The sequence below is a fragment of the Rhinolophus ferrumequinum genome, chromosome 5 (assembly GCF_004115265.2).
Source record: "Rhinolophus ferrumequinum isolate MPI-CBG mRhiFer1 chromosome 5, mRhiFer1_v1.p, whole genome shotgun sequence".
NCBI classification, from domain to species: Eukaryota; Metazoa; Chordata; class Mammalia; order Chiroptera; family Rhinolophidae; genus Rhinolophus; species Rhinolophus ferrumequinum.
The window spans coordinates 75,017,249-75,042,878 of NC_046288.1; the positions used below are offsets into that span (position 1 = coordinate 75,017,249).

General features: G+C 35.7%; 1 protein-coding gene across 5 annotated transcripts in view; it reads right to left on the minus strand.

Annotated features, from left to right (window-relative positions):
* The window catches only part of SLIT2 (slit guidance ligand 2), a 338,185-nt gene that overhangs the window by 121,431 nt on the left and 191,124 nt on the right, over positions 1 to 25,630 (minus strand). For all 5 annotated transcript variants that reach the window (XM_033106302.1, XM_033106300.1, XM_033106301.1 and 2 more), the window contains 2 exons: positions 14,690 to 14,761; positions 3,095 to 3,166 (listed from right to left, as the gene is read on the minus strand). In XM_033106302.1, the coding sequence (XP_032962193.1) occupies positions 3,095 to 3,166; positions 14,690 to 14,761 (144 nt within the window). The remainder of the gene's footprint in view (positions 1 to 3,094; positions 3,167 to 14,689; positions 14,762 to 25,630) is intronic.

Genomic DNA, 25,630 nt, shown 5'->3' on the forward strand with positions numbered 1-25,630 from the left:
CTATGTTCAACCTCAAGATTTTCTCTTTGCAAGGAGAATATAATCTTGTTCAAAGGCCATCCTGGTGTGTAAATACAAAATGTTGGTCTTGGTAATCACGTAGACTCTCTCGGAGTTCAATATTGATTTATTTTTTCTTATTCCCTTAGTGCCAAGCATAAGATTTGGCAAAGAGTCTGATATTTAATGGATATGAATCACTATGTTTCAATTCAATTAAATTAGACCTATCCTATAGAAAAGAAAAAGAAAATAAACTATCCAAAACTGGCAACTCAAGGGATATATCTCATTTCTGAGTCTAGTGTCCAAAGAAAAAGAAAACACTGATATGGATTCAGTGTCCAATGTTATTTTTGAGATGGTATCTTCACATTAAGAAATAAAAAGTTCTAACTCCTACCAATCAGAATTCTACAATAAGGCCATGAAAGTACACGTGATAAACTGCTTCTTTGCTTTCATCGACCTTAACTTTTCCTTCTTGAACTTGATTCACTCTTTTAACCTTAATAGACATACAATCGTGACACATTTTCATCAATGGCCTGGAATGATTACTCCCACCTACTTCTGTTTGTCCTCAGTATATTCTATAGTCATGAATGGTCCATGGAATTAAAATTTCTAAAAATCTAAATCACTGGGAATCTGAAATTTAAAATGATGTGCAAATTAATGTCTCTTCATTATTTCCACATAATGAGACGATATATCCTAAAGAATTACGAATGGTAAAAGTAAGCAAAACAGAGAACTTTCTTTCTGAAACTCTTCAGAAGATAACTGTATTAAAAAAGGCTCCTGACCAAATGTTTATAATAGGGAAACTTCTGATTTATTTGGCAAGAGATTTGGGCTTGATAAATCCCAGACCTTTCAGTGCTTCTCCAATTTTGCATTAAATTCTTCATCAACTGATTTATCTAAAAGTTGTATGAATTATGAGAATTTAAACATTGGCATACATTAAAAATGTCTACTTTATAAAATTTTTGACTTTATAAAATTTTAATATAAAATATTTAAATCATTTTGAGAGAAATTCATATTTTCTTGTATCTTGTGCTAATTAATTTTTTTTTTAACAAACAAACTCTGACCATAATAGATCTCTTTGAGAGCTATGTACTAGGTCCTCAAAAAAGTTTCTAACAATTTAGTTTTTAATTTTAATACCATGAACCGTAAAATGTCACTCTTTAGTGTGTTTATGATAGTGGGTCTGCTCGTCAGTTTTTAGACATTTTGCTACCATGACAATCAAAATGTATGAGGTGGTTCTGTTTTTATGATTTGATTGCTCTCTCACCCTCCCTCCGTCTCTCTCTCTCTAATACACACACACACACACACACACACACACACACACACACACACACATAGTGCTCACACTCTCTGTGTACTCAATATATACTCAATATTATATATACGAATTATTCTATATCTAATAAGTATTTAAGTTCATTTACTTAATAACAAAGTACTTTATGGAATTTTAAGCCATCCAAAATACTCAGCAAAATTTCCATAAACTGGTATCATTCATATTCCTAGTTAGGAGCACTGAGTAATAATTTTTTTGGCTTGATCAGTTCCGTTCCAATTAAACAACACCTGTGGTAGTCTCTTCATATACAAAGTTTTGTGGCACTGACTATGGTTTTGACATCAGACTACTATCATGAAATCATAGTTGGATCCTAATTGTTCTGATTCTGAAACAGCGTCAGTGAGCTTTGCATATTAAAAAGGACTCTGGAACACAATTTACAAAGTGGCCTTATAACTAAAATGTGTATGACAAGCACTTTGAATATTTTTTCCTATAGAAAAAGTTAGATTGTTATCAAGACAGAAACAAAAGTGACTTCTCATGTGATTAGAAAACAGTATATATTCTTATAACAGAATTTATCTCAATCAACTCATTCTTCCATAAACTTTAAAAATAATTAATAACTTAGTAGCACATCATGCAGCTAGAAATTCTACTCAATTATTCTACACAGTTAAAACCAGAATCATATAGAAAATTGACTAAAATAAGCCATTCTAGTTGAAACATTATTAAACTTTTTTTCAGAATTATAACCTGTTCCTCAAACTCAATTTATAAAACAATGGAATCTTCTTTTCTTCTTCTTTTTTTTTTTTTTTAATTAGGATTTCATGATTTCTGGATAACTTTTACCTCATGGACTAAAAATTTCAAAATTCAAAACCTCTTCACATTTAATTCAATTTCTGAATAAATTGTTTTAGGGATGACCAATAGCATAGAAAATATCTTATTTGGGGGAGAAATTGAAAGTGTATTTATGAAAATGTGACTCTTTGACTGGAAAAAATTTCTGGAATAATACAGGCGGCTTAAACGGCTTTCGTAACTCTAGTTTTCATTAGAATTTTTTTATTAAAATTAATTTCATTAAAATTATATTACTAAGTCAGAGGTCTGTAGGGATAACTCAGTTGCCTCTAACCAATTCTATCAGCCATATCTACCCAGAGAGAGGATGCCAACTGCAATTCAAATCTGTGTGTTGTGCTTTACTAAGTCAGTGGTGAAAAAGGACCTAATGGGCGGCTTATGAAAATTAGAAAGTAGATTTCAAAACAACCTCACAAAGATGATGCTAGCTGGTTAAGAAAAGGACATTTTAAAATTTGAAAACGTCTTTCCATTGCATAGCAACTACCAAATATCCCAAACACATCAGCTACTAAGCTAATTTTTTGGTTGTAAGTTTTCCTATACAACTGATGTTATCTTGGTATTTAGCAATTCTAGGAATTCTCGCCAATCCTGTGAATAAGAATATTTTATTATAAGAAGAAACACTTCAAGGACAACACGTGGAAACATGTGCGTGCCCTTATTAAATAGACAATTTTACCTAAACATACAGATAGGCTCTGCGAGGTTCTACACACAAACACATTGGCACTCTTCTCTGCCTTCACCACGAGTTATTTAAGGTGTCTCTTTAGGAGACCATTTTGCCACTACGTTAGCAGATAAGCTTCCACATTAGCACGCCCCAGACACAAAGCTCCCATGAGAAGAGTGAGAGAAAGAAGCTGTACTTACAGCACTTCCAGGTCCCGGAGAGCCCTAAATGCCCCGTCTTCAATACAGCTGATCTGGTTGTAATCCAGCTGCCTGTTAAATAGATTAGAAGAATATATGTAAAAGGCTGAAGACTGGCAGGGTTAAGGGAAAGGAAATCTCCTGAAGGGTCTAGGAAGCCCTGGCTGCACTAGCTGAAATGCTCTCACAAATACACTCATCTGCTTAAGAATGTCACAAGCCATTCTGGCCTCAGTGCCGCCACTGAAATCTCTTTTTGTTCTGAACTGTCTGTGCAAATAGCAGCCCTTGGAAAGCTCCTGTAAATAATAACTGCACCTTATATTAAATGCCATAGGAATGCAATTTCATTACATCAAGAAAAGCTATCCATTAAGAGCTTTCAGCGTCATCTTGCTGAAACAATTTCATTAAGGTAAAGGACTGTAAATCACTTAATGTCACATGCACCCCCTCAGTGACCTAACAGAATCCATTTATCAGAGAAGCCCAGCTGCATGTTAATTTCACTATCCTTGGCGAGAAAGAGCAAGACTACTTTTAGGTTTTCTCCTTTTAAAAGCAGTTTGCCTTCGAGAACTCCAAATCAAGAAAGAGAAAGGAGGTCCCATATATCTCCCTGCTATTCCCAACCAAGGATACACTTTAGAAAGCTGGAAGTTGTTCTGTATTAAGCTTCATTATTCTATAATTTGCATTGTTTATATCCGAATTCTCTGCACCGTACATATGGCATACTTTTCAGTTAAGGAACTTCCTGAATTACACCACTCTCCAGACAATAAGTTTTTAAAGTGTTTAAATTTTTTTTTATTTTCTCAAAGATGCTAATTTCAGCTCAAAATACTACAAAATATATACTGCAGCAACATCATTGAAACACCTAAATATATAGATGGTGCATTACACAATTACATACTTGAAACCTATATAATTTTACTAACCAATGTCATCGCAATAAATTTAATTTAAAAGGAAAAACCCTACCTAATCCATGGTAAAAAGTTTAAAAGCTGTATCAGCTTCTTCAAAATAACACAAAATCCAAACAAATGAGTATTTTTTCTGTAACACTCATTCAAATACTCAGTTGTTAAAATTCAAAGATGGGGTGGGAAAGGACTGTTCCAAACTTAGTTAAGTCTGCTTTTCCCTGCCACTTGTTTTTGGAATCAAAATTTCCTTATTCACATGAAGGAATATACTTGGTTAAAAAAAACAGCAAAGTACTAAATCCTATCTGTATTTTTCTTTTACAAAAAAGCAGTTGTGTAAATCTAGTTGCTTGATGCTTCCCGTTATTATTATTATTATAGTAAAGAAAAAGTATTTTAATGCTTCACTTGAGATGGAAACGGAATGTCTGATGAAATAGTCAGATGAGTTGTTAGCTCTAAATGCAGAGGTACGGGGGTAAGACTGTGATCATAACACCAATGAATCTTGCCCTTGTTTCAAGTTTGGAATTCACCGAAAGGGCTCAGTGACATCTGGGGTCTGTTCTTAAAAAAAAAAAAAAAAAAAAAAGCTGTTTAAACATTTCCATAGAAGAGCTGTTTCTCTCATAAGACTACTGAATAAAGGTGCAACGATTTAATCCAGAGGGACCTCTTCAAATTCCTTACTTTAGAATTATGTACATAGAGAATGTCTCATGAAATATACATCTCATTTTTAAGAAGGTCTCTAAGGGGACACGATCGCACACGAGAATACCTTTGTGTCATGCAAATGATACAATCTAGGACATGCGATGGAAAAAACGGCGAACCCTGAAGAAGATACAATTTTATTGCTTTTATAAACTAAAGCTTTCCCCAACTAATAGCTACCATTCCTGCTACTGTAATAACCTAAAGCATTTCTATGTATTGGAAAGCAATGCAGAAGTGCAGTTTTATTTTCTAAGAAAATGTTTAAAGCCTCATGATAGAATACGGCTGCTGCGGTTCCAAGAAAAACACTTACGTTCTTGAGCACTTTTGATTTTTACGGATTAAATTCATTTAACAATTAAGTTAATAATCTTTTCTTACTTTAAAGTGGTAAATATATATCTACACTACGATTCTGTAACCTCTTGAACAATTTATCAAAGCCATTTGAATTAGTACAATGGCAGGAAGTGTTACCCTTGACACACTACAAAAGAGAAATTGTTTCCAGACAAATTGGCAAAATCTTTTAATGCTATCAAATTTGCCTAATGCAGTCCCCAGGTTAATCTGTAAGAGGGTGAGCTGTATGTTTGCCCACATCTTAATATCCTTAGCTGTCAATGGATAAGTCAGTGCTGACACAGCTTCTTTTAAATCATGCATACTATACACAAAGGGAGGCCCCAGCATGCTAGAAAGCACTCAAGCAAATCTCATCCTATGAGGGCTGAAAGGCAGATTACCTTCCGTCTACCACCAGAAGTTGAGACGCGGCCGGAAACTTCGGTAATTTCACCCGTCTTTAACATTGCTCGTGGTTACATGCTTCTGATTCTTAGCAGAAATCTAAGCCCCTTTTTGGTGCTAAAATATTAAGAAGATTTGGCTCCCAGAGAACCAAAGTTTTCCTTAAAAGTTTTCTGAATGCCATCATATTGCAGTCTGTGTATCTTCTGAGAACAACGCTCTTTTATGAAAAAGTTACTCAGATGAAAGGACAATCAAAGTCTAAATGAATCACTTTTTCATCAATTGGTGGATTTTGTTCTATTCACAGGAATGTTTGTGGAAAGTGCTGTGCCCACATTCTTAGTCATGAGAAAATTTCTCTGCATAAACCTCCATTTGTCTGCATATGGTTCAAGATAAACAGTGTCAGAACTATATAAAAGCGTAATTAATTTCAGGGTTTCTGGACTATTTTGCTGCACCTTGTTTCTCTCACGCCGCTCACTTCTCCCTCCACTACCTTTCAAAGCCCTGGGCACTTCTGCTTTCTGTAAACAGGAAAGGATCTGTTCTCAGCCATGCATTTAGTGACAGGCCGATCCTGTTTGGATGTGATTTCCAACTGTGCCTTGAAATTATTCTGAGTTAAGGAATTAGGAAGAGGCAAGTGGTTTTTTTGTTTATTTGTTTGTTTGTTTTCCCACCACTTCTCCAAAAAGTAATGATACAACATTTCAGCCAGACATCGGGTAAATGTGTTGGTCTCTGGATAAGGGCACAAGGTACCTAGGAGACAGCTTCAGAATCCTTTCCTGGCACAAGGGCTAGATAGTGCCTTTCTTATTTTCTGGGGAGAAAGAATGGTAGAAGCAGGTAGTATCATCGGGAGTTTCTTTCAGACCTTCAGCTGACATATCCTAGCCCAGACTTTTGTGCTGTCGCCTCCTTATTCTCCACTTCCAACCCTCCTTCTGTTCAAGTTCCAGATCGCCTCTCCGTCGGCTCCTTCACTGTCCTAGTTTGTAAGTGTATTTTGAAGCAACTGCTCTATCTCTAATTTCATGACGACGATATTAAAAAGAGTAGAGCATCTTCAAGATCTCTGTCAGCATTAACCACTGATTCTCTTTTCAGTGATAACTACTCTGATGATCTAAAATAACTCTAGACTGCCCGTTTTCATTTTTCCTCCCACTGGCAAGTTTAGTCTTAGACAATGCAGTGTGTCTTTATTAAGAGATGTTCCCCTCCATGCCTCACCCGCATAAAATAGCTAAAGCGGATCTGTTTTTTTTCAACACTAAAAATAATTTAGCCTAGTTTCAGGTTCTGATCAATTCTAGGTATGACAGACTATGTAATATTGCTAAATATAAGTTTTTAAAATAGATATATTAAATGACAAAATGGTGAGAAAAAAAATTGCTGACTTGGCATCTTGAAATACAGTTGGAAACATTGCATTCTGTTACTTTTAGTTTTTTTCCAGGGATTTCCTTTCTTAATTTTTCAAAATTTGGATACCATACTATCTTTGAGTTAAACATATAAAACCTATCTCCCTGAATTAATTTTAGTTGGTTTTGTCCTTACCCATGGAAAATTCATATTTCACTGCAGCATCTAAATGATAAAATCTTATTACTAGTTGATTTTTTTGTAAGAATTAGAGCACCATAAACTATACTTAACTCTGAAACAATACTGAATATAAACAATCTTTAATAGTTTCTAAGCTAGGCAGTTTCTCTCAATGTCTCAACAAAATTTTTAGGACTATGCTCTGGTGTTCCAGTTGTTTTTGTTGTTGTTGTTGTTTTTTTAGGTACTAGAAATAGAAGTTTAGTTGATATTCATAGTACTATTGTAAGATGGCAAACTGCAAAAATTTAGGTGATTTACAATGCATCAAAATGATTAGGATCAATATGAGGGAATAACAACATTTTGCTATTTGGTAATACACCTGATAAGACATATAAATGAAATATGAGAAAAAGAAAAATACGGGCATGATCCGTTCTCTTTCTTGTCTTGCGTGTATAAAACTCAAGACAATACGAATGCTCAAACATATTCATCTTATACAAATCATGATTGTTTAAGAAGTAATCAAGATTTAAGTTATAATGAATAGAAGCACAGAAGAATATAAATTGACACATATAAATGAACACCCTAGACAGAAGTTTCAGCAACTATATCATTTACCTCAGCATAAAAGCACATCAGTGCCAACCTGGGTAGCAGTGAAGAAAACAACCAATGCAAAGACTTTTCCGAAGAATGCAAAATAAATTATGTTATTGGAGAAAAAGCAATCTTTCCAGCAACATTTTGTTTTTCTCATAGGAATAAAGAATTTCAGTTTTTATTAGCATAATCTATGGCATAAAGTTACATCCACTTGCTAATTTATTGGGAAGAAACAAAAGGTAACTCTAAGAAAGGTGGTAATAGAAAGTGGAGGAAAGACAACTAAGTTGACCTTCATGTTCTAGTAACTCTAAGTAAAGTAATTGAATGTGATAGAAACTGAAACTGACAATAATTGCTAACAATTATGATTACTGGACATGTGATCTGGTTCAAAACATCCACAGAAACATCCAAGCAGACTCATCTACCTAACCCCATCAGCTGGGCTACTGAGCCGAGAAGGGTTATTATTGAAATAGAAGCTCAATGGGATTATTGGGCCAACGAAACATGACAGTGTTTTTATGTATTAATCCTATAAACCAAAAGTAGAATTAACATTATGGGCTATTTGAACCCAGGGATGTTTTTTAAGCATGGACATTCTGAACAGGATCAAATATCAAGGACCAATTGGCATGAACCACATGTCCCCATGGATGTTTTGGCAGCAGCAGATGTCCAACAACGGTGTTTACTGAATGGATAGCAATTAGCAGAGTCTGTATATATGCCATCTCACAGTTCCTCACTTGAATAAAAAGTAAGTATTATCAACTTGATTTTATAAATGAGAAAATGAGGCTAACAGAATTCCAGTAACTCATCCAAAGAAGGTAATAAATAGTTGGTGAAATCTTGATTCAAATTTAAATCTATGCATATATGAAGCCCCCACTCAATACACAAGTGGCTAGGGAAACACATTCAGGAGCCATTCATTCTGCAAATTGGGGTTTCAAATCTCTGATGGCCAAGTTTCAAGAAAGAAGCCAGCAGATGAAGAGTGCTACAAAAATTCAGAGAAGGAAGAGAGTCTTAGGCTGAAGTAGTCATGTGTGAGGGTGGGGGAAAAAAACTGATCCTTAAAAAAATAGGTAGAATCCAGAAAGGTAGGAAAAAATGGCTATGGTGGACAGAGAGTCAATCCAAGAACAGTTGTAAACAGAGGCTTTACAATGTTCACAGTAAATGTTCACAAGAGAAAGACCATTCAGGCTTGAGCAAAGAGCTTGTGTGCAAATTCAGTGAGAGAGGGGCTAGAAACCTGGGTGGAAGCAAGAATTTTAGGACTAGTCAGAATATCTAATGAGACTAGATGTTTTGTGTTCAATAAAAGTCACTGCTTTCTCAGGGAAAAGTCTATATCCTCACTCACCCTATAGAAATATAGAACTATTCTGCTGTATCCCTAAGTTTGCCATAGCACCAATAAGAAAGTGTTCTTTTAGAATGAATTGAATCATTTGAACCAGGTAGTTATGGAATTAACAACACTTGGTGCAAACAAATCTGTGTGCAGTGTTAAAATTATCTAATGAGATCATAAACTGGAGATCAAAATTTAATTAGCACGCTATTGTACAGAGGAGCAAAGTGAGGCTGTTCAGTGCTGGGGAAGCAAGTAATCTAAAGATTTCTCCCGTTTCAAGGACCACATGGCAGCCACAATAAAATCATGCCAATTCCTACTTTATACATATATGAATTGGATTCCCAATGACTCAGTCTGTTGTTCTCGTGTTTTATTTGTTTTGTTTCCGAAAATGTTTATGAAGATATATAGATTCGGTTTTACCTGAGAGAATGCCATCATTGAAGGAAAAAATGCTAAGGCACCAGGGAGACAAAGCAAAATGCAAAGTTAGAGAGGTTACCGGCAGCAAACTTGACCACAGCTGTTGGTGATGATCACAATGCAGTGTGCTTTTAGAGTGAGTGCAAACCAGGCAAATTACAGGACCACGGACAGTTCCCAAGGTACTTTCGAGTGGCATCTGCCATTGATCTATTTTACAGTCAAGTACGCAGGCAGCCACTGGTTATCCCTTACGTCTGCATAGCCTTCAGGGTGTTAAGGGGAGCTTTCGCCTTCAAAATATGAAACTCAACTTAATTAACTCTCTATGTAAATGAAGAGTCATCTCTACAGGTTTGTTCAGAAGGGTCTATGTCCCACTGAAGACCTCACATTTAATCCAACACTAAGGATAGAAGCACCCTTGAATGAGGAACCAACTTCCCCTTCAAAGTCTCTCCAGCCTCAACTTACTGAAAACACTCTAGGAAAGATCTGGGGGCCTGAAAAGTTACAATTTAAGTTTGGTATCAATTGATTTTATTTTTATGGTCAGTACGTAATAAGTATGTAAGTATTACAAAAATGTAATAATCTAAACATGAAAACTAGTTGATTACATAGACATTTTGCAATTATGACTTATTTTATATGACAAAGTGAAAGCAAGTCTTGCATTTACATGGAAAATATGTAATAACAACAGATAAACTCTCCTGTTTGCCAAATCTCCTTATTGATAATAATCATTGCATCCCAAATCAGTTGATTTGTTTCCTAAAAAGTCATGTCATACATAATTGTTAGCCAAACAATACCATGACTTAGTCAAAGAGAACCAAGCTACATCATCTTGTAGCGTAAACCCTTGTCTATAAATTAATGTATGTCAAAAAAAGAAAAGAGAAGAAAAATATAAATATTTTCCCTAAGTTATTTTTTTACCAAGAGGCAGTTTTCCTGGAAAACGATGGTAAGGATCATAATAGATGTAGGATTAATGGATTCTCGAAAATGCAAGCGAAGGAGTGTATTTATTTATGAACAGTAAAAAGTAAAGGTTGACTGGAACATGGAGTACATTTTGAGGGTGTACTGCAAAATGAAATTAGAAAAAGAAAGCAGGTGTGATTTATATTACACAGTAGATCTTAAATAATGCGTGTTGAAATTTAATTATTTTAAGTATCCGCCTTGAACTCACAAAGAAACTAATGGTAAAGTATGCTCGAGTTTGCTTTTGTGATGTGAATAACAACTAGCAATCTACTTAATTTTTAAGATCATATATTCATACTTTTTTTTTTCATTTAAATCCTGGGATAACTATAAGTAGGAATGGTTTCTCATAAGTACAAGAGACTTTTGGAGGATTTTTATATTCATAAAGTACTTGCTTAGAGAATACGCTTGCAAGTCTCAGCAATAAAGCAAGGTTTAATTTGAATATTCTCCTAAATTATTCAATTAAATGGAAACACCTCATAGATCCTTGATAAAAAATAAATAAATGAAAGCAGTAGAACATATCTTTGTTCAAGATTTGATCAGGAGGCAGAAAAGGCTTTACTACATCAATGTCAAATATATTAAATATATATACACAAAGTTTATAAAGAAAAACAGTATAAACGTTGATTATCATTTTGGTGAGGCATCAGTGGGTAATGATATGGTATCAATACTTTAATTCATACTTGATTGGGGAGTTTAAAAACACAGATGCAAATCCTATGGAAAAGTGCTGCCAGTGACAATTATAAACGCTATAATTTAGTTGATATTTTAATGTGATCTTGTTATTCTCAAATCTCACTGTCTAAAATGTCAGGAATAAGAAAGTGGTTTCAGTTGCAGCTGCAGAAAATTAGGTAACACAATAAAATATAAAGCGTTTTAATCTGGTTAAGAAATTAATAGAGAAAAACAAAAAAGTTATGGGACATCCTCCCTGGAGATATTTAAGAGCAAGATAAATGTCCATCTGCCTAGCATAGCTTTAGTGTGGTTTGCCTGGAGGGAGAGGAATAAGAGCTGCTAATTTGCAAAATTTCCACAGCATCAGTTTCATGTTGTCAGGATGCTGCCTTGAGCATATTTAGCCAATCCACGAGATTAAAGCAAGTGCTTCCCATGGAAATCTTCTGATAACTGGAGTTTGCTCTGATTAAGGCCTGAACGAGGTAAATCCAATAAGCTTGCTACAGTGCATCAGACTGGGCTTTTAGTGCTGAAGAAAATATTGTCTCGATGCAACTCCTGCCCATGTTCCTCTTGCCCAGCCTTCTTTTTTTTCTCTTTTACTCCTAAATTTAGAACAGTAGCCATCATGGTACCACACAGGATTGTCCAGATTGTAAGTGCATGCCCTGGAATGATAAACAGGACAAAGCACTAAACCTCTCCTTCCCACACTGAATATTAATAACGCTAGCATTTGTGGATTTTTATGGAGTCATTACTTGACTTATGGTTGCCAGTTTAATAATGATACAAATTGAAATTTACCCTTTGATCGAATATGTTTTAACAGATATCATTTTTAACTTTTAATGAGAAAACTAACTTCATACAAAGCCCAATGAAATTGGACTATTTTGTGAACACTGTAGTTTGAATTATTTTTTAATTACAGAAAAATGCCTTTTCACTGTAAATTTCTATAAGATTGGAGCTCTGATTCTAATAAATTAAATAAGCCTACAAATGCACTGTGGTCTTTCAATGTTGCTCTAATGTTCTTTCCCATTGTTACATGGAAGGGAGTAAAAACAGTGGGGATAAATTCTAACTTTGTACAGCTTCTCTAATAAATTCTGACTTTCTCAATCCAACCTTACCACTACTCACCAATACAAATACAAACCAACGTCCTCAAAGATTCCTTTACATTTTCTTTCAGGAACGAAATCTTTCCTACAGCATTGCCCGATCACTTAAGCAATCCCTTTATGTCTTTCTTTACTCAGTACCTATGACGCTTAATGTCTTGTTTATAAATCAGGGTCTTGTGTATATTCATTTAGTGCTTTCTGATATATATATATATATATATATATATATATATATATATATATATATATATGATATATCATATATATATATGATTTCCATTTTGTAGCTCCATGTCTACCTGGCCTAAAATAGGCACAGGTCAACCTTATCCATTCCTAATATTGCAAATTACACTATGTCCTACTTTCCTGTCTTTTTATTCTACCATTTTCAAGACTAGCTTCTATCAGTTGATTAGAGACTACATGCAGAATGAAATAAGACATTCTATTTCATAGCATTTTAAAGGGTCTTTCACATATCTTCTTTCCCTAATAACCATAACAAATCCACGAAAGTTGTTATTTTTACTTATAAAAGTGAAAACTAGGGCTTAATGATGTTTACTGACTTGTCATGTCTACAAATCCAATGAATAGCAAAAGATTCTGAGACTCCAATCCTAAACTCATCTCACTGTATGTGTAATATTAATAAATTGCCTTAAATTTGGGGGAAATGACGCATGTAGGGAAAATATTTTTTAAAATCCTGCTAAACCAGCATTGCATTCCTCACAGCACAGTGGCTAAGATCTCACTGTTCTTTTGATCTCTAAACTTTTAAAATCACATTTTGAAAGACAAATGAAGAGGACATAAGGAAGAATCCTTCCACGACTGGCATCCCATTCCCACATGTATCCTTCAATATGGCAGAAGGATTACATACAGGCTTAGATTCCCTGAATATCTTTCCTAAGAAGTAAAAGCCACCTGTTTTAAGGATTTAGAGATAATACTATGGTAAGATTGTAAGTGCATTCCCGAAGGGTGGTAAACTGTAGCCATTATTATCCTTTTACAGTGACATATAGGCAACGTGAGTAGGCGCTACATAGGATCTTCATATTGTTCTGACCAAACGTAATATACAGAGGCATTTCTGAACACTCTACCTCACTAAATCTACCTGAAGACTTCCCCAAACCCTAGCTAAAGATAAAAAGAAAGCAAGATCCTTTGAACATGTAAACACTCATAAAAACCTAGAGCCAGGATTTTAACGGCTGCACATGGCTATATCCATAAGCCTGTATGTTTCTCTTGACTTGTACATTTAAAAAGTACAAATTTAAAACAAAAACCATTTACACTGAAGAGAAGACGTAGAAGCCAGAACTTGTAGCTTTACAAACAGTCATCTTCTTTGACAAGGGAAAACATCTGTCTCACTCTTGCTACTGGAAAAATAGTGTTGGATCCCACCATGGCGAATTCTGAATATAAGTTAATTCTTGATAAAGGCCCTGCCCTGTCTATGACTAGGCTAAGAAATATTGAATTCCTGATAGTTAATCTCAGCACCCAGGGGCTTTTCTCCCCCTACATTTCAAACTAATAAAAAGGCTAAGGAAAACATTTTATGTCCTAGCATTCACAATCAATCAAAACCCATCATTTTCAAAGGCTAATATGATGTTTGAAAAATTATAAAGATGTATATTGACAATATTAGGATTGCCACTGAAATCTTAAATCTGATATGTACCTTCAGAGCTATGTACACTTACAAAAAACACTTCTACACAAGACACCCTATTAAAGATTTATCAAGGGAAAATACAGAAACGCAGTTTTCTTTTTCTTCTTTTTTCTCTCTTTTTAAAGAAGGTTACACAAATATCCTTTCATAAAGATATGAGGGGGGAAAGATGTAAGAAAAATATTCACACAAAGGGAAAGGCATAATTTTCCTATTCTCACACTTTTGGCATTTAATGAAAATAGTGATCTAAAAGCTATATTCAAAAGCTGTAGCTCTAGGCTACAGGTTTGTCCAAGAAGAAAATATTATCTACTCTTTCCAGAATAAAAATAGCTTAAATTCTTATCTAATAAACACCAGATAACAACTGAAAAAGGAGTTACTGAGGTAAGCTGACAGTAAAAGGGCAGAAAATACATTGTAAATAGCTTTTAATGTAATCACATCTTTAGATTTAACAAGATTAATCACAAGGTTTGAAGAATGAATTTGGTAACAAGTTCAGATTCAAGACATCTTCTAAATGAGAATCTCTTCAGGTAGCTTGTGAAAACAATATAAAACGTATTGTTACAAGCTCTCCTAAGCAAACATAAAGATACATAGGGCTTTCATCATTTTTTGTGACACTTCAACATAAATATAACTTTTAAAAAAACAAATACTTACAAATTTTTAATGTCAACTGCTCCACGGAAAGCCTTCCTTGGAATTGCCTGAATTTGGTTTTCACTGAGATCACTAAAAAATAACAAAAAAGAAAAAGATAAAGCTATAAAGTATTTATAATTTATTTTGATCAATTTCTTTGAGAAGTGATAGAACTTTTCTAAAAAATACTGAAAGGATCATAATGAAAAGCATTAGATGCAATTTCTAATACAGACATTTTATATTTCTAATACAAATTAAAAGGTTGGACTAAATGGTTTCTTGAAGTCCATTTCCAGAGCTTTAATTTCATAATAAATTATAAAATATGGTCCTCTTAAATTTAAGAGTTGATTCAATTCTGTGTAATGAAATATTTATTTACAACAAATAGCGAATCGTTCATAATTGCAAGGGGTTCTAAAGTTTTAATACTTGATATTTCTCAAACATTACTAACATAACTTATGAAGTAAATAGCAAAGCAGTCCACTTTGATGTCCTAGAGAAGAGAAGGCAAAAACTGATAAAACCTGGGCAGTATGATTAAGATTTCATAGCACTTAAAGTAATTTTGAAAATGGAACATGGCAGTACTGGCCCAACAATAAAACCAACAGTTCCTGCATGAAATATTAACAGCAGGGTGATTTAAAACCTTCTTTAAATAATTCTATTATAACCATAAACACAGACTGTCTATATTTGCATTTTAATTTAATTGAGAAATACATTTTAATCACGGGGAAAAAAGCATTCTTTGAGTTGGAATGAGAAGTTAGTAAAAATCACTCATCTCATGAAATGGATTATTATTTTTCTTTCAGAGATCAGATGCAATTCCATGAGCACACATAGTAATATTTGCCTTAACAAGTATGATATAAATACACAAGGAGAATGCCAGTGAAAACAGAAAATGCTCATCTCATTTGAGGTGACACTACCACATAGCAGCGAGTTGAAACATCAAATAAATTATTAAAGGAACAATGATGCTAAAATTGTCATTAAAATTCTAAGATAACTATGCTCACGGAGAAGGGTGACGCTACTAACCATGGGTGCACAGCTGATGAAAACAGAGCCATTTTCCAATTATGCGGAGGCATATTGGACGGATTTATCCACATCCTCTCCCCTGATGCTTCTTAAGACCAGAGCTTGGTGTTCACACACTCATGGCCACGCAATGGAGACAATCAGGGGATAGAAAGATTTAGTGTGTGGTCTTGACCTCATTTATACTTAACCTCATTAAGTTTCAAACAACTGAGATTTGCATTTACATCTCAATATTCACAATGTTCACATAAAAAAAGAGTTTGATAAGCAATTGTAAAGAAGTAAATGTTAGTCTATTTAAAGAGTAAAGGTCTTAACCAAAAAAAAAAAGACGAAGAAGCAGCAGCAGAAACACATATATTATTTCAAAGGGTAAGTTTATAATATGGGCTTATTTCGTAGAAGTTAAGGCAGCCATCCATTTCCTAAGTTACAACTATTACTGCTTTCAATAGTTTCAGTACATCTCTAAGAGGAATAAAACTTCATTTCCTTAAAAAAAATGCTTATTTCTCCAGCTTATCATTGATTGAGACTGACTTCCTTCCTTTGTTTAATCACATCGGGTTAAGAAAGTTTAACAATATATAGTTAAAAGCCTTGATGCTAGAAACTGTTCAAAGGAGGCTACCAAGCAAGGAGAAAGTAACGAGAAATATCGGAGAAAGAAAAATCAGAAAGTAATAAGAAATTAAAAGAGGAGAAAGATTGAATTAAAGTAAATTTGAATCTATAATCCTCCCTAAAAATGAACAATGGTGTTTTTACTGTTGTGTTTTGCTGTCAATTCAATGTTTTCTGACCACTTATTTTTTTTTTCTACTTTTCCTAAGACAAAGCCAGGTTTAGAGACTATGTAGGTGAATAAAAAGGGCAGAGATGTTTTCTTCAGATCTTGTCTGCTCCCCAGGCTCTGCAGTCTTCTCATCGAACCATTGGGAGCCCTTTCTTTCGCCACCTGCAGTCTCAGCTCTGCTCACTGGCTAGGCAGAATTTTAACTAGGGTTATAGGCTCAAATGGGGAGATTGTGGGGTAGGTGGAAAGTCAGGGGGATATTTTAGATGGATCATAGAGACATCACTGAGGATCACTGAAATGCAGTCAGAACACTGTTCCTTCGAAATTTCAGTCCTTCTGATTACAGTAGGCAGAATTCCAGGATGGGGAAGGGTTTCATCCTGCTAACACTTACCTTTTCTTTGTTTTACTAAAGAGTGAGCAACTGTCTATCTCAGAGCCTCCTTACTTCTGTAAGGCCAGTGGTTTATGCATGGCTGGACCCCTGAATACACTGCTTCCCAGACTATTCTACGAGGTCTCTGCTCTCATGCCCAGCCCACTAGGGCAGGCAATGTCAGCTGGATCCCAGGCCCCTTCCCTTAAGTAGGCCATGGTTACTCGTGAGAGGATTAAGAAACTTAACACATTCCAGTACCTACTGTATGCAAGAGTTAATGTTCTAAAATACTATATTATCAAATTTGATCTTTAATCCCATCTTGTAAAGATTTTACAACTACCTTGCAAAGTAGGTATTATTATCCTGGTTTTATAGGAAAGGAAACAAAGCTTGAGAGATATCAGGTATTAGTGCTAAATGATAGGACAGACTGTTACATGTATAGGAAATACAGATAAATACTGAGTTGAGGTTTGGGGATTTCTAAAGGGGATACCATGGGCTTGATCAAATTCAGTATATCATTCCTGGGAATTAGAACTTAAAAGGCTTTTCCTGAACTCATCCTCACTTCTGAGTTATGTCACTTGCAAAATGATGGATAAGGCTCTGTTAGAACCATGACACCTATTTTCTACCTATAACCAAGTGAGGGTTAGCTGTTATCTCAATCCAACATCTATTTATTTAATACCTACTGTATGCAAGGCACTGGCTGTTGTTGCAAGGATTACTGAGTTGTATAAGGCCCATTTCCTGGCTTTAGGAATTTTCAAATCCAGTAAAGAAGATGAGGCAAGTAGCCAAATAGAAGGATAAATGAAAGATTAATCCAATTACGGAGACCCTAGAAAGTGAGAAAACAGAATAAGAAGAAAGGTAATATGAAAGAGTCAGGATGTAAAGGTAGAGGGCAGGGTGAGGAGCAGCACTTCTAGCGAAAGAAACTGCAGAAGGAACAACACTGAGGTGGGAAAACGGCACTTTTGACGGGAGTAGCTTCTGCCGGTTTGTGTATAAGGTATAACACGCAGTGGAGTGACAGGAGGCCAGAAGGAGAAATCAATGGTGTGATGAGTAGACTTCTGGCTACCAATTGAGGAGGGAGGTCTTATTCCAGCAGACAATGGTGGGAACGGAAGGGTCGTGGCAGGAGCAGGACAGAGGCTCTGCCGTAGATAAGTTAAAAGTGGCAATGGGATTTTATGATGAATACCTGGGGTCAAAGACTCCATGCAGTTTGGAAAACCACATACACGACTCCTATGCTACTTGGAGAAAGGGCAGAGAGCATCTCAAGCAATACAACAGCCATTAACACACTGCTTGCTTGCCGTGGGCCAGCTAATGGGTAAGACATCTCTCACTGTATAGATAGAAAAGGTAGAGAAGATTACGAGTAGTATCAGGGATGCATGAAGAATCAAAACTTAGAAGTAGACTGGCTGCATGTATGGATTAGGCCAGGGAGACGGGAGGCAGAAGTGACTTTGAACTTAGATGTGGGGGGCCTTTAACAAACTTGGAAAATCAGAAAAGCAATTTGCAGTGTCGATTATAAGTTTGTTTTGGAAAATGTTCAATCTAGTTAGAGAGATGTGATACATATCACACAGTTTGATGACAACAAAGGTAGTATACAGTAAGTAAAAACCATGAGTGGTATCTGAGGAAGGTGACCTGTATTACAGAAGACTCATTGGGGGCTTGATTGATTTAGGACACTTTCAATCTTTTTGAATCTTGATGAAGATGATTGAGCTCAGTAATTCTTAGCCTCCAGTGTTGGGGGAAGGGTGGTAGGTAGTGGGTGGCAGGAATCCAAGGAGAGAGGCAGCATGCCAGAGGAATTAAGAACATAGGCTACAGACCTAGACTATCTCTGATTAAATCCTAGTTCTGCCATTTATTAACCATGTGACCTTGGGAAAAGTGATTACCCTCTTCCATGTCTCAGTTTCTTCATCTGGAAAATAGAACAATAATAGTGTCTATCACATAAGACTGTTAGGTGGATTCAATGAATTCATACTTTTAAAATGCTCAAAAAGTACCTGACATGTAGTAAGCACTACAGAGGTGTTGCTTTTATATATATATCTATACAAATTATTCAACTAGGAAACTTCTATGTGTCCCTGAGTGTATCTGCTTAACTGATACACTGAAACATAACTGAAGGCAGTGTTCTGTGAACTGTGTGGAAGAATGAGTCAGAACCATCAAGTTAGCTTGACAGAATTGCCAAAGGAGGAGTTTGTAATTATATCACTAGGCAAATAGAGTGTAAAAATGTATTTCAAAGTAGGGTGATGGCTTGATGGGAGTTGATTTTTAGGAAAATTGATCTGGAAATTGGATTTCGGAGCTGGCAGGGGCAATGGGCAGAGAAGTCGTATTATGCGGTGTTGGTGGAGAAAGATGGTGGGTCTCCAGTGAACTAGGAAATTCTACTTGGAGACTATTAAGTAAGAAGTTGGGAGTTGGGCTCAGGTCCAAATATAAGGTCTTCAAGGTAAGTTAAGGTGATTGTCATCTTGAGTAGAGCTTGCACCCCCTTAAATTTTCTGAGTAAGGGAATAACAAAATGCAAAATGTGAAAAAAGTATTTGGAGAAGATAAGTGCAAAAATTGAAAAGTTGGGATTGAAGACAAGGAGACTAGGCTGGTTTTCTGATATTTTGGACATAAATATGGAAAGGTATTCTGTACCCATGAATTAGAATAATTAATATTGTTTAAATGTGCATACTGCCCAAAAGAATCTACAGATTCAATGTAATCCCTATGAAATTTCCAATGGCATTTTTCACATAACTAGACCAAGCCACCAAAAATTTGTATGGAACCACAGAACAGCCTGAATACCCAAAGCAATCTTGAGAAAGAAAAGCAAAGATGGAGGCATCATGTTCCCTAATTTCCAACTATATTACAAAGTTAGAGTAATCAAAACAGTATGGTAGTGGCATTAAAGACAGATACATAGAGCAATGGAACAGAATAGAGCACAGAAATAAACCCAAGCATATATGGTCAATTAATTTATGACAAAGGGTCCAAGGATATACAATGAGGAAAGGATCATCTCTTCAATAAATGGTGTTGAGAAAACGGAACAGCCACATGAAAAGAACGAAACTGGATCCCTGTCTTACACTATACACAAAAATCAACTCAAAATGGATTAAAGGCTTGAATATAAGGGTGGAAACCATAAAACTCCTGGAAGAAAATATAGGGGGTAAACTCCTGACATCAGTTTTAGCAACTTTTTTTTTTTTTTTTTTTGATTTGACAACAAAAGCAAAAGCAACGGAAGCAAAAATAGAAAAGTCGGATTAAGTCAATCTAAAAAGGTTCTGCACAGCAAAGGAAACCATCAATAAAAAGAAAGGCGACCTACAGAATGGGGGAAGATATTTGCAAATCACATATATGATGAGGGGTTAATATCTAAAATCTATAAAGAACACATGCAAAGAACATTAAATAAACCAATTAAAATTAGAGGAACTGAACAGAAAAATTTCCAAACGAGGCATGCATTCTGATGTTTATCTTGATAAGTGGTTTCAAATAGGAAAGTGATTACGTTCTTGGTATTTGCACAATTCGAAAGATCCAGGCCTCCCAGGGCCAGGCCAGAGAAGTGTCCCTAGTGGTCATCAGACAGGAAACCCTCGAATTTCCCATGTTACATCTCTCCCTACACCTTTGCACTACATCCAACCCAGTCCCATAACTAATCAAGCCCCTTCTTCCCATTTCCCACTGCCATGGTCACCGTTAAACATTCATCACCATTTCTAACACGATAGATTCCAAACTGATCTCTGCCTTGATTCAGGATCCTTCTCATGCAGTCTCCACACGGGCACCATAATTTTACTGCCAAAATTGAAATCACATCAAACTATCTCCTTCTGAAGTTTGGCTCAGCTCAGTGAAGGAGACACCATCCTTGCAATTGCTCAGTTCAAAAGCTTTGGACTCTTTATTTTTATCTTATATTCTTTCACACCCCATATGCAATGAAACAGCAAATCCTCTTGACTCTCTCTCCGCAATATATCCAGAAACATGTACCTCTGCTCTCCTGACAAAGCCACCATCCCGTTTTTTCTGCGTTATCTAACAGCCTTCTAACCATCTCTGCTTCTCCTCTTGCATTTCTATAACCATATCTTACTACATCAATTATCAAAACTCTTCAGTGATCCCATATCAAGGGAAAGCAAAGAACATCACAAAGGTGTTCAAGTCCCCCAAAATATACTGGTCAACACACTCTCTTGGACCTCACCTCTTTCTACTCCCCTCACCTACTCATCTCCAGCCACACTGACCTTCTGGGAGCTTCCTGAAAACGTCAACATTCTCCCATTTCAGGGCCTCCCTGGACGGTGTTTGTGCCTCTGTTCCCATCTCAGATCTTCATTCATGCATTCCATGCTCTTAATTCATCTTTTATAAAATCATCTTTTCAAATCTCTCAGCTTTTGAGAATTCTCTTTCTGTCTTAAGTACCTAGTTTCTATCACCATGAGAGGGAGAGTTAAACCTTGTTCAGGACTCAGAGTAAATATAAACAGCACTTCCTTCCACATCGTTTTTCTCCAATTTCCCAGCTGAGCCTAGTGCTAACATCTCTGTAACCTATGAGCTATGTGATGCTGTGCAAGGTACTTACTTCTTCCTCCACTGACTCATCTATACATGAGCTAGTATAAATACCTCATAGGGCCAACTGGCCTGGTTTAAACAACAATATCGCTATTAATATGAATTAGTATTTAGTTAAATATTATACAATTAGTGAACTATAAAATACAATTATCTATGATTGGTGAGTCAGTTGTTCCCTCTTCTGTACTCTTAAGGTAACTTGCACACACAATTATTATAACACTTGAATACTTTCAGTTGAATTATTTTCTTAGATAACTGCCTCTCCTGCTAGACCATATGATAAATGAAGGTAGGGATTTTAATCGTCTTGTTTCTATAGAACTCCTGGTATATGACAGGCCTTCAGTAAGCAAAGGGTTATGTAAGGGAGGTAGGGAAAGAAAAAGAAGTTCTAAAGAAAAAAAACGTACAAAACATGGCAACTTGCTGGAGGTATAGATATAACAAATAGAGATGGTAAGTATAATACAGTGGTTGGAGCCCTGAGAAGTAGCAAAATCTACTATTATAGACACTACAAGGGGAAATCAGAAAAGAAAACTAGATTTCTGAGAGGGCTTTTAGATATATTGGCATCAAGACAACACAGGAGAGGTAAAAAGCAAATGTTTCACAAAATGTTGGAGATAGAAACTAGAGCTCAATAAATCAGAGAAAAGAAATACAGATCAATGAGTCTTTGTGCATGGTGAGAAGTGAACTAGGTACTGCATACACTTGTATAAATCTTCTTTTGGTGGTAGGCATCGACATATTTCAAATTTGCAGGTTACTTTCCCTGATGCTGAGTGCACTCAACATTTCAATATTTGAAAGTGGGAAAGTCAGCTGTGTTTTCTCGTCTAACTTGTAGTCTCTCATTCATACATTTAAAAACATTTATTGACAGCATAAAATTTGATAAAAATCATTGCTTTGTGATAGTTCTCTTTTTCTTTTATGATGGTTTTAATCACCAACTTGACTGCTGCTTTTTGATAAACTGGGCTGTCTCTTCTACATATGTCATTTCTTTTCCCGGTCTTAATATAATCCTGTATAGAATAGGTTCTTTTATCATTCTTTGTCAGATGTGTGAATAGTCTCTTTTTAGGGATTGTCGGGGCTGTTTCTCCACTAAAAAAGTGTTTTGTCATTGGGAACCTGCAACAGCTCTATTACTCAGCAACCAAAGCTTTAGTGGGCAGAGTAGTAATAAAAGAGATCTATTTTTCTTCTAATCTGTAATACGCTTTGATAATACAGTGCTTTCTTGCTCTTAATAAAATGTGTCAATAGAAGTTTTTTTACACAACTTTTGACCATTGTAAAACTCTGTAGATATTTAAGTGTGAAAAGTATGCACTGTAGAATTGATGGAATAAGATAATACTCAAAGCTAATTGGACAATTAGTTGCCAGGCAACACACTTGGATTTATTTAACTGTTTCTATGATCCCATGAGCATGTACGTTTTATTCCCATTTAGAGACAAGGAACTGAGGTTTACAATTTCCCCATGATCACATAGCTAGTAACTAGTGGAGCGGGGATTTGAACTTGGCCCTATTGGCCTCCAGACCTCACACATTTAACCACCGCTGTCCTAGCCCATACAGGAGGTGGCTTCTGTGGAGGTCTGGTTCTCTGGCATTACAGTTCAATCACCGTGGAACTGTGGTTCTCGATCACCTATAAGAATCCTCCATAGGTTTACACAACAGAACTCTGAGCTCCACCCCAGAAATACTAGGCAGAATCTCTAGGGGAAACTCCAGCCACCTAGATTTTTAACAAGTCTACTAGGGAACTCTCACACCCATTGGACCCTACGTTAGTAGCCCATTGGAGTATCTCCCATAATGGTATTTTCTAGTCTTTGGTTTGGTTTGTAAGCATGGAATTCCTTTGCGTTCATCCAGTTAGAAGAGTGGATGCCAACAGTAAATAAAAAAATGGGAAGCACAATTAAAGCCAAGAAGAAAAAAAGTATTTATAAAAAGTATATATAGACTATAAGAGGCCAAATTTTTTATTGTAGTAAAATATACATAATGTAAAATTGACCATTTTAACCACTTTAAGTGTAAAGTGCACTGGCATTAAGTACATTCACATTGTGCTAGTTTCCATTCCCGGAACTTTTAGAGAGCCCATTTTTAAGCAACCAGGGTACTAACCTTGAAATAATAAATAATTCACAATAAAAGAATGTCTGTCTTTTCTCTTTCTTCTCTTCGAAAGAGTATCATAACATTGCTTCTTATTCACCAGTCTTTCCGAGTGATGTTTCTGTCACCATTTGGGTTACCTGTAAGTACTCCTATTAAATGCATTCACGGAGGAGTTGCCTAATTGAGTAGGGCCATCAGGTAATGAGAGATTCAAAAAATCTCTGTATGGCAACAAATTGGAAAAAAAAAAAAAATCCTCCCTGTGTACCTTTGATGAGAAGGGTCACTGAGCTAATAACCCATTTTTTTAGGGTAACCCATTTTTTTTTTTTTTTGGTCACATCGAAACACAGAGATAAGCATATGGCCTGAAGACATCCCCACATGCCTGACTGACATGGTATCTGGAACGTGATGTACTGGGACTGCCTGGAATCAGGTTTGGATAGGAATCCTTGACTCGATTCCATACAAATATGGCGCCATGTGATGTGGGTTAAGCTCCTGAGAATCTCTGAATCATGTCTTATTATAACTGCAGAAAAACTACCAAACATTGCTGTGTCGGGCTTACGGTGGGGATTGAATGATCTCTGATGTAGTCTATGTGACTGTGTGAAACACCTTAGCGCACAAACGCACTCCCTCACACACGTTACTTTCCTGTACTTTCATGAGTTCAACTCAGTTCAGGAATTATGTGTTGAGGACGGTGTGTGCTGAACCCACTGATGGTTCTTGGGAATAAAAGATGAAAATAACATCGTGTCTGCTCTCAAGAAGTTCAAATTCACCAAGAGAAAGCAGGCAGAAAGTTTATCATTACACTACTTGATAAAAAACTTTATCAGTAAGAAAATATGCAAAGTCCACAAATAGTAAAGGAGGATTTATTTCATCTTGTCATTACTTAGCATTTTGGGGATGGTAGATGATAGTGAGAAAAACACAACAAAAACCTTTGCTATGGAGTTTCCTTGTATTATTTTTTTAATGGAGGTATAATTAAAATATTACACTATATTCATTTCAGGTGCACAAGGTAATAATTTGACATATATATGTATACTGTGAAATGATGGAGTTTCTTACCTGCACATATGGAGTCACAGAATGTATATGCATACACAGTTTAATATGCATTTTTCCTGTCAAGCCTTTGTATATCTATTTCCTTCAGCCTGGAATATTCACATGTTGTCCTTCCCTTGGTTAATCCTTCTACTCCTCCTTTGGAGTAGAGTTTAAATATTCTCACTTCTAAAACTTCTCTCTGAAATATGCTAAGACTGGAAAGGGCTCCCTTCCTCATGCTCCCGTAACATGCTATGTTTAACTGATACACGGAATTATAATTGCTAGCTTACTTGGGGACACATCCCAGGAGAGCTGAACGTTTCCTGAGAACAGGTACCGAATAATTCATCATTAGATCCCCAGTACCTAATTCAGTGCCTGGCTGTGGTCAAAAAGGCACAGATAAAAATGTCCATAGATGATTAAAAAATTTAGTACTAGATTTCATGATATTTAGGTCATTAGGACATAAGCAAAATAATTACTTAACAGGGACTTTGCTGTCTTTCTTATGATATCTTATATGAAAATGTCATCTTCTACTTTGGTAAATTAAGACTATGATGTACTAATTCTTTGGGGTTCCCAAAGATATGGTAAACATATTCTTTCTGAAATCCACATATCTTTACTGAGATTAGTAAAATAAAGGAAATAGTAGTTAGAATGATTGTGTTAGTTATGAGTGGGTACCACGCATTTTAAATGCAACACCGTCATTGAAAGCCTTTATTCAGCCTAAATTAGTCTTGGTTTCAACTAATAGACTGATTTAAAAATCCTTTAACTC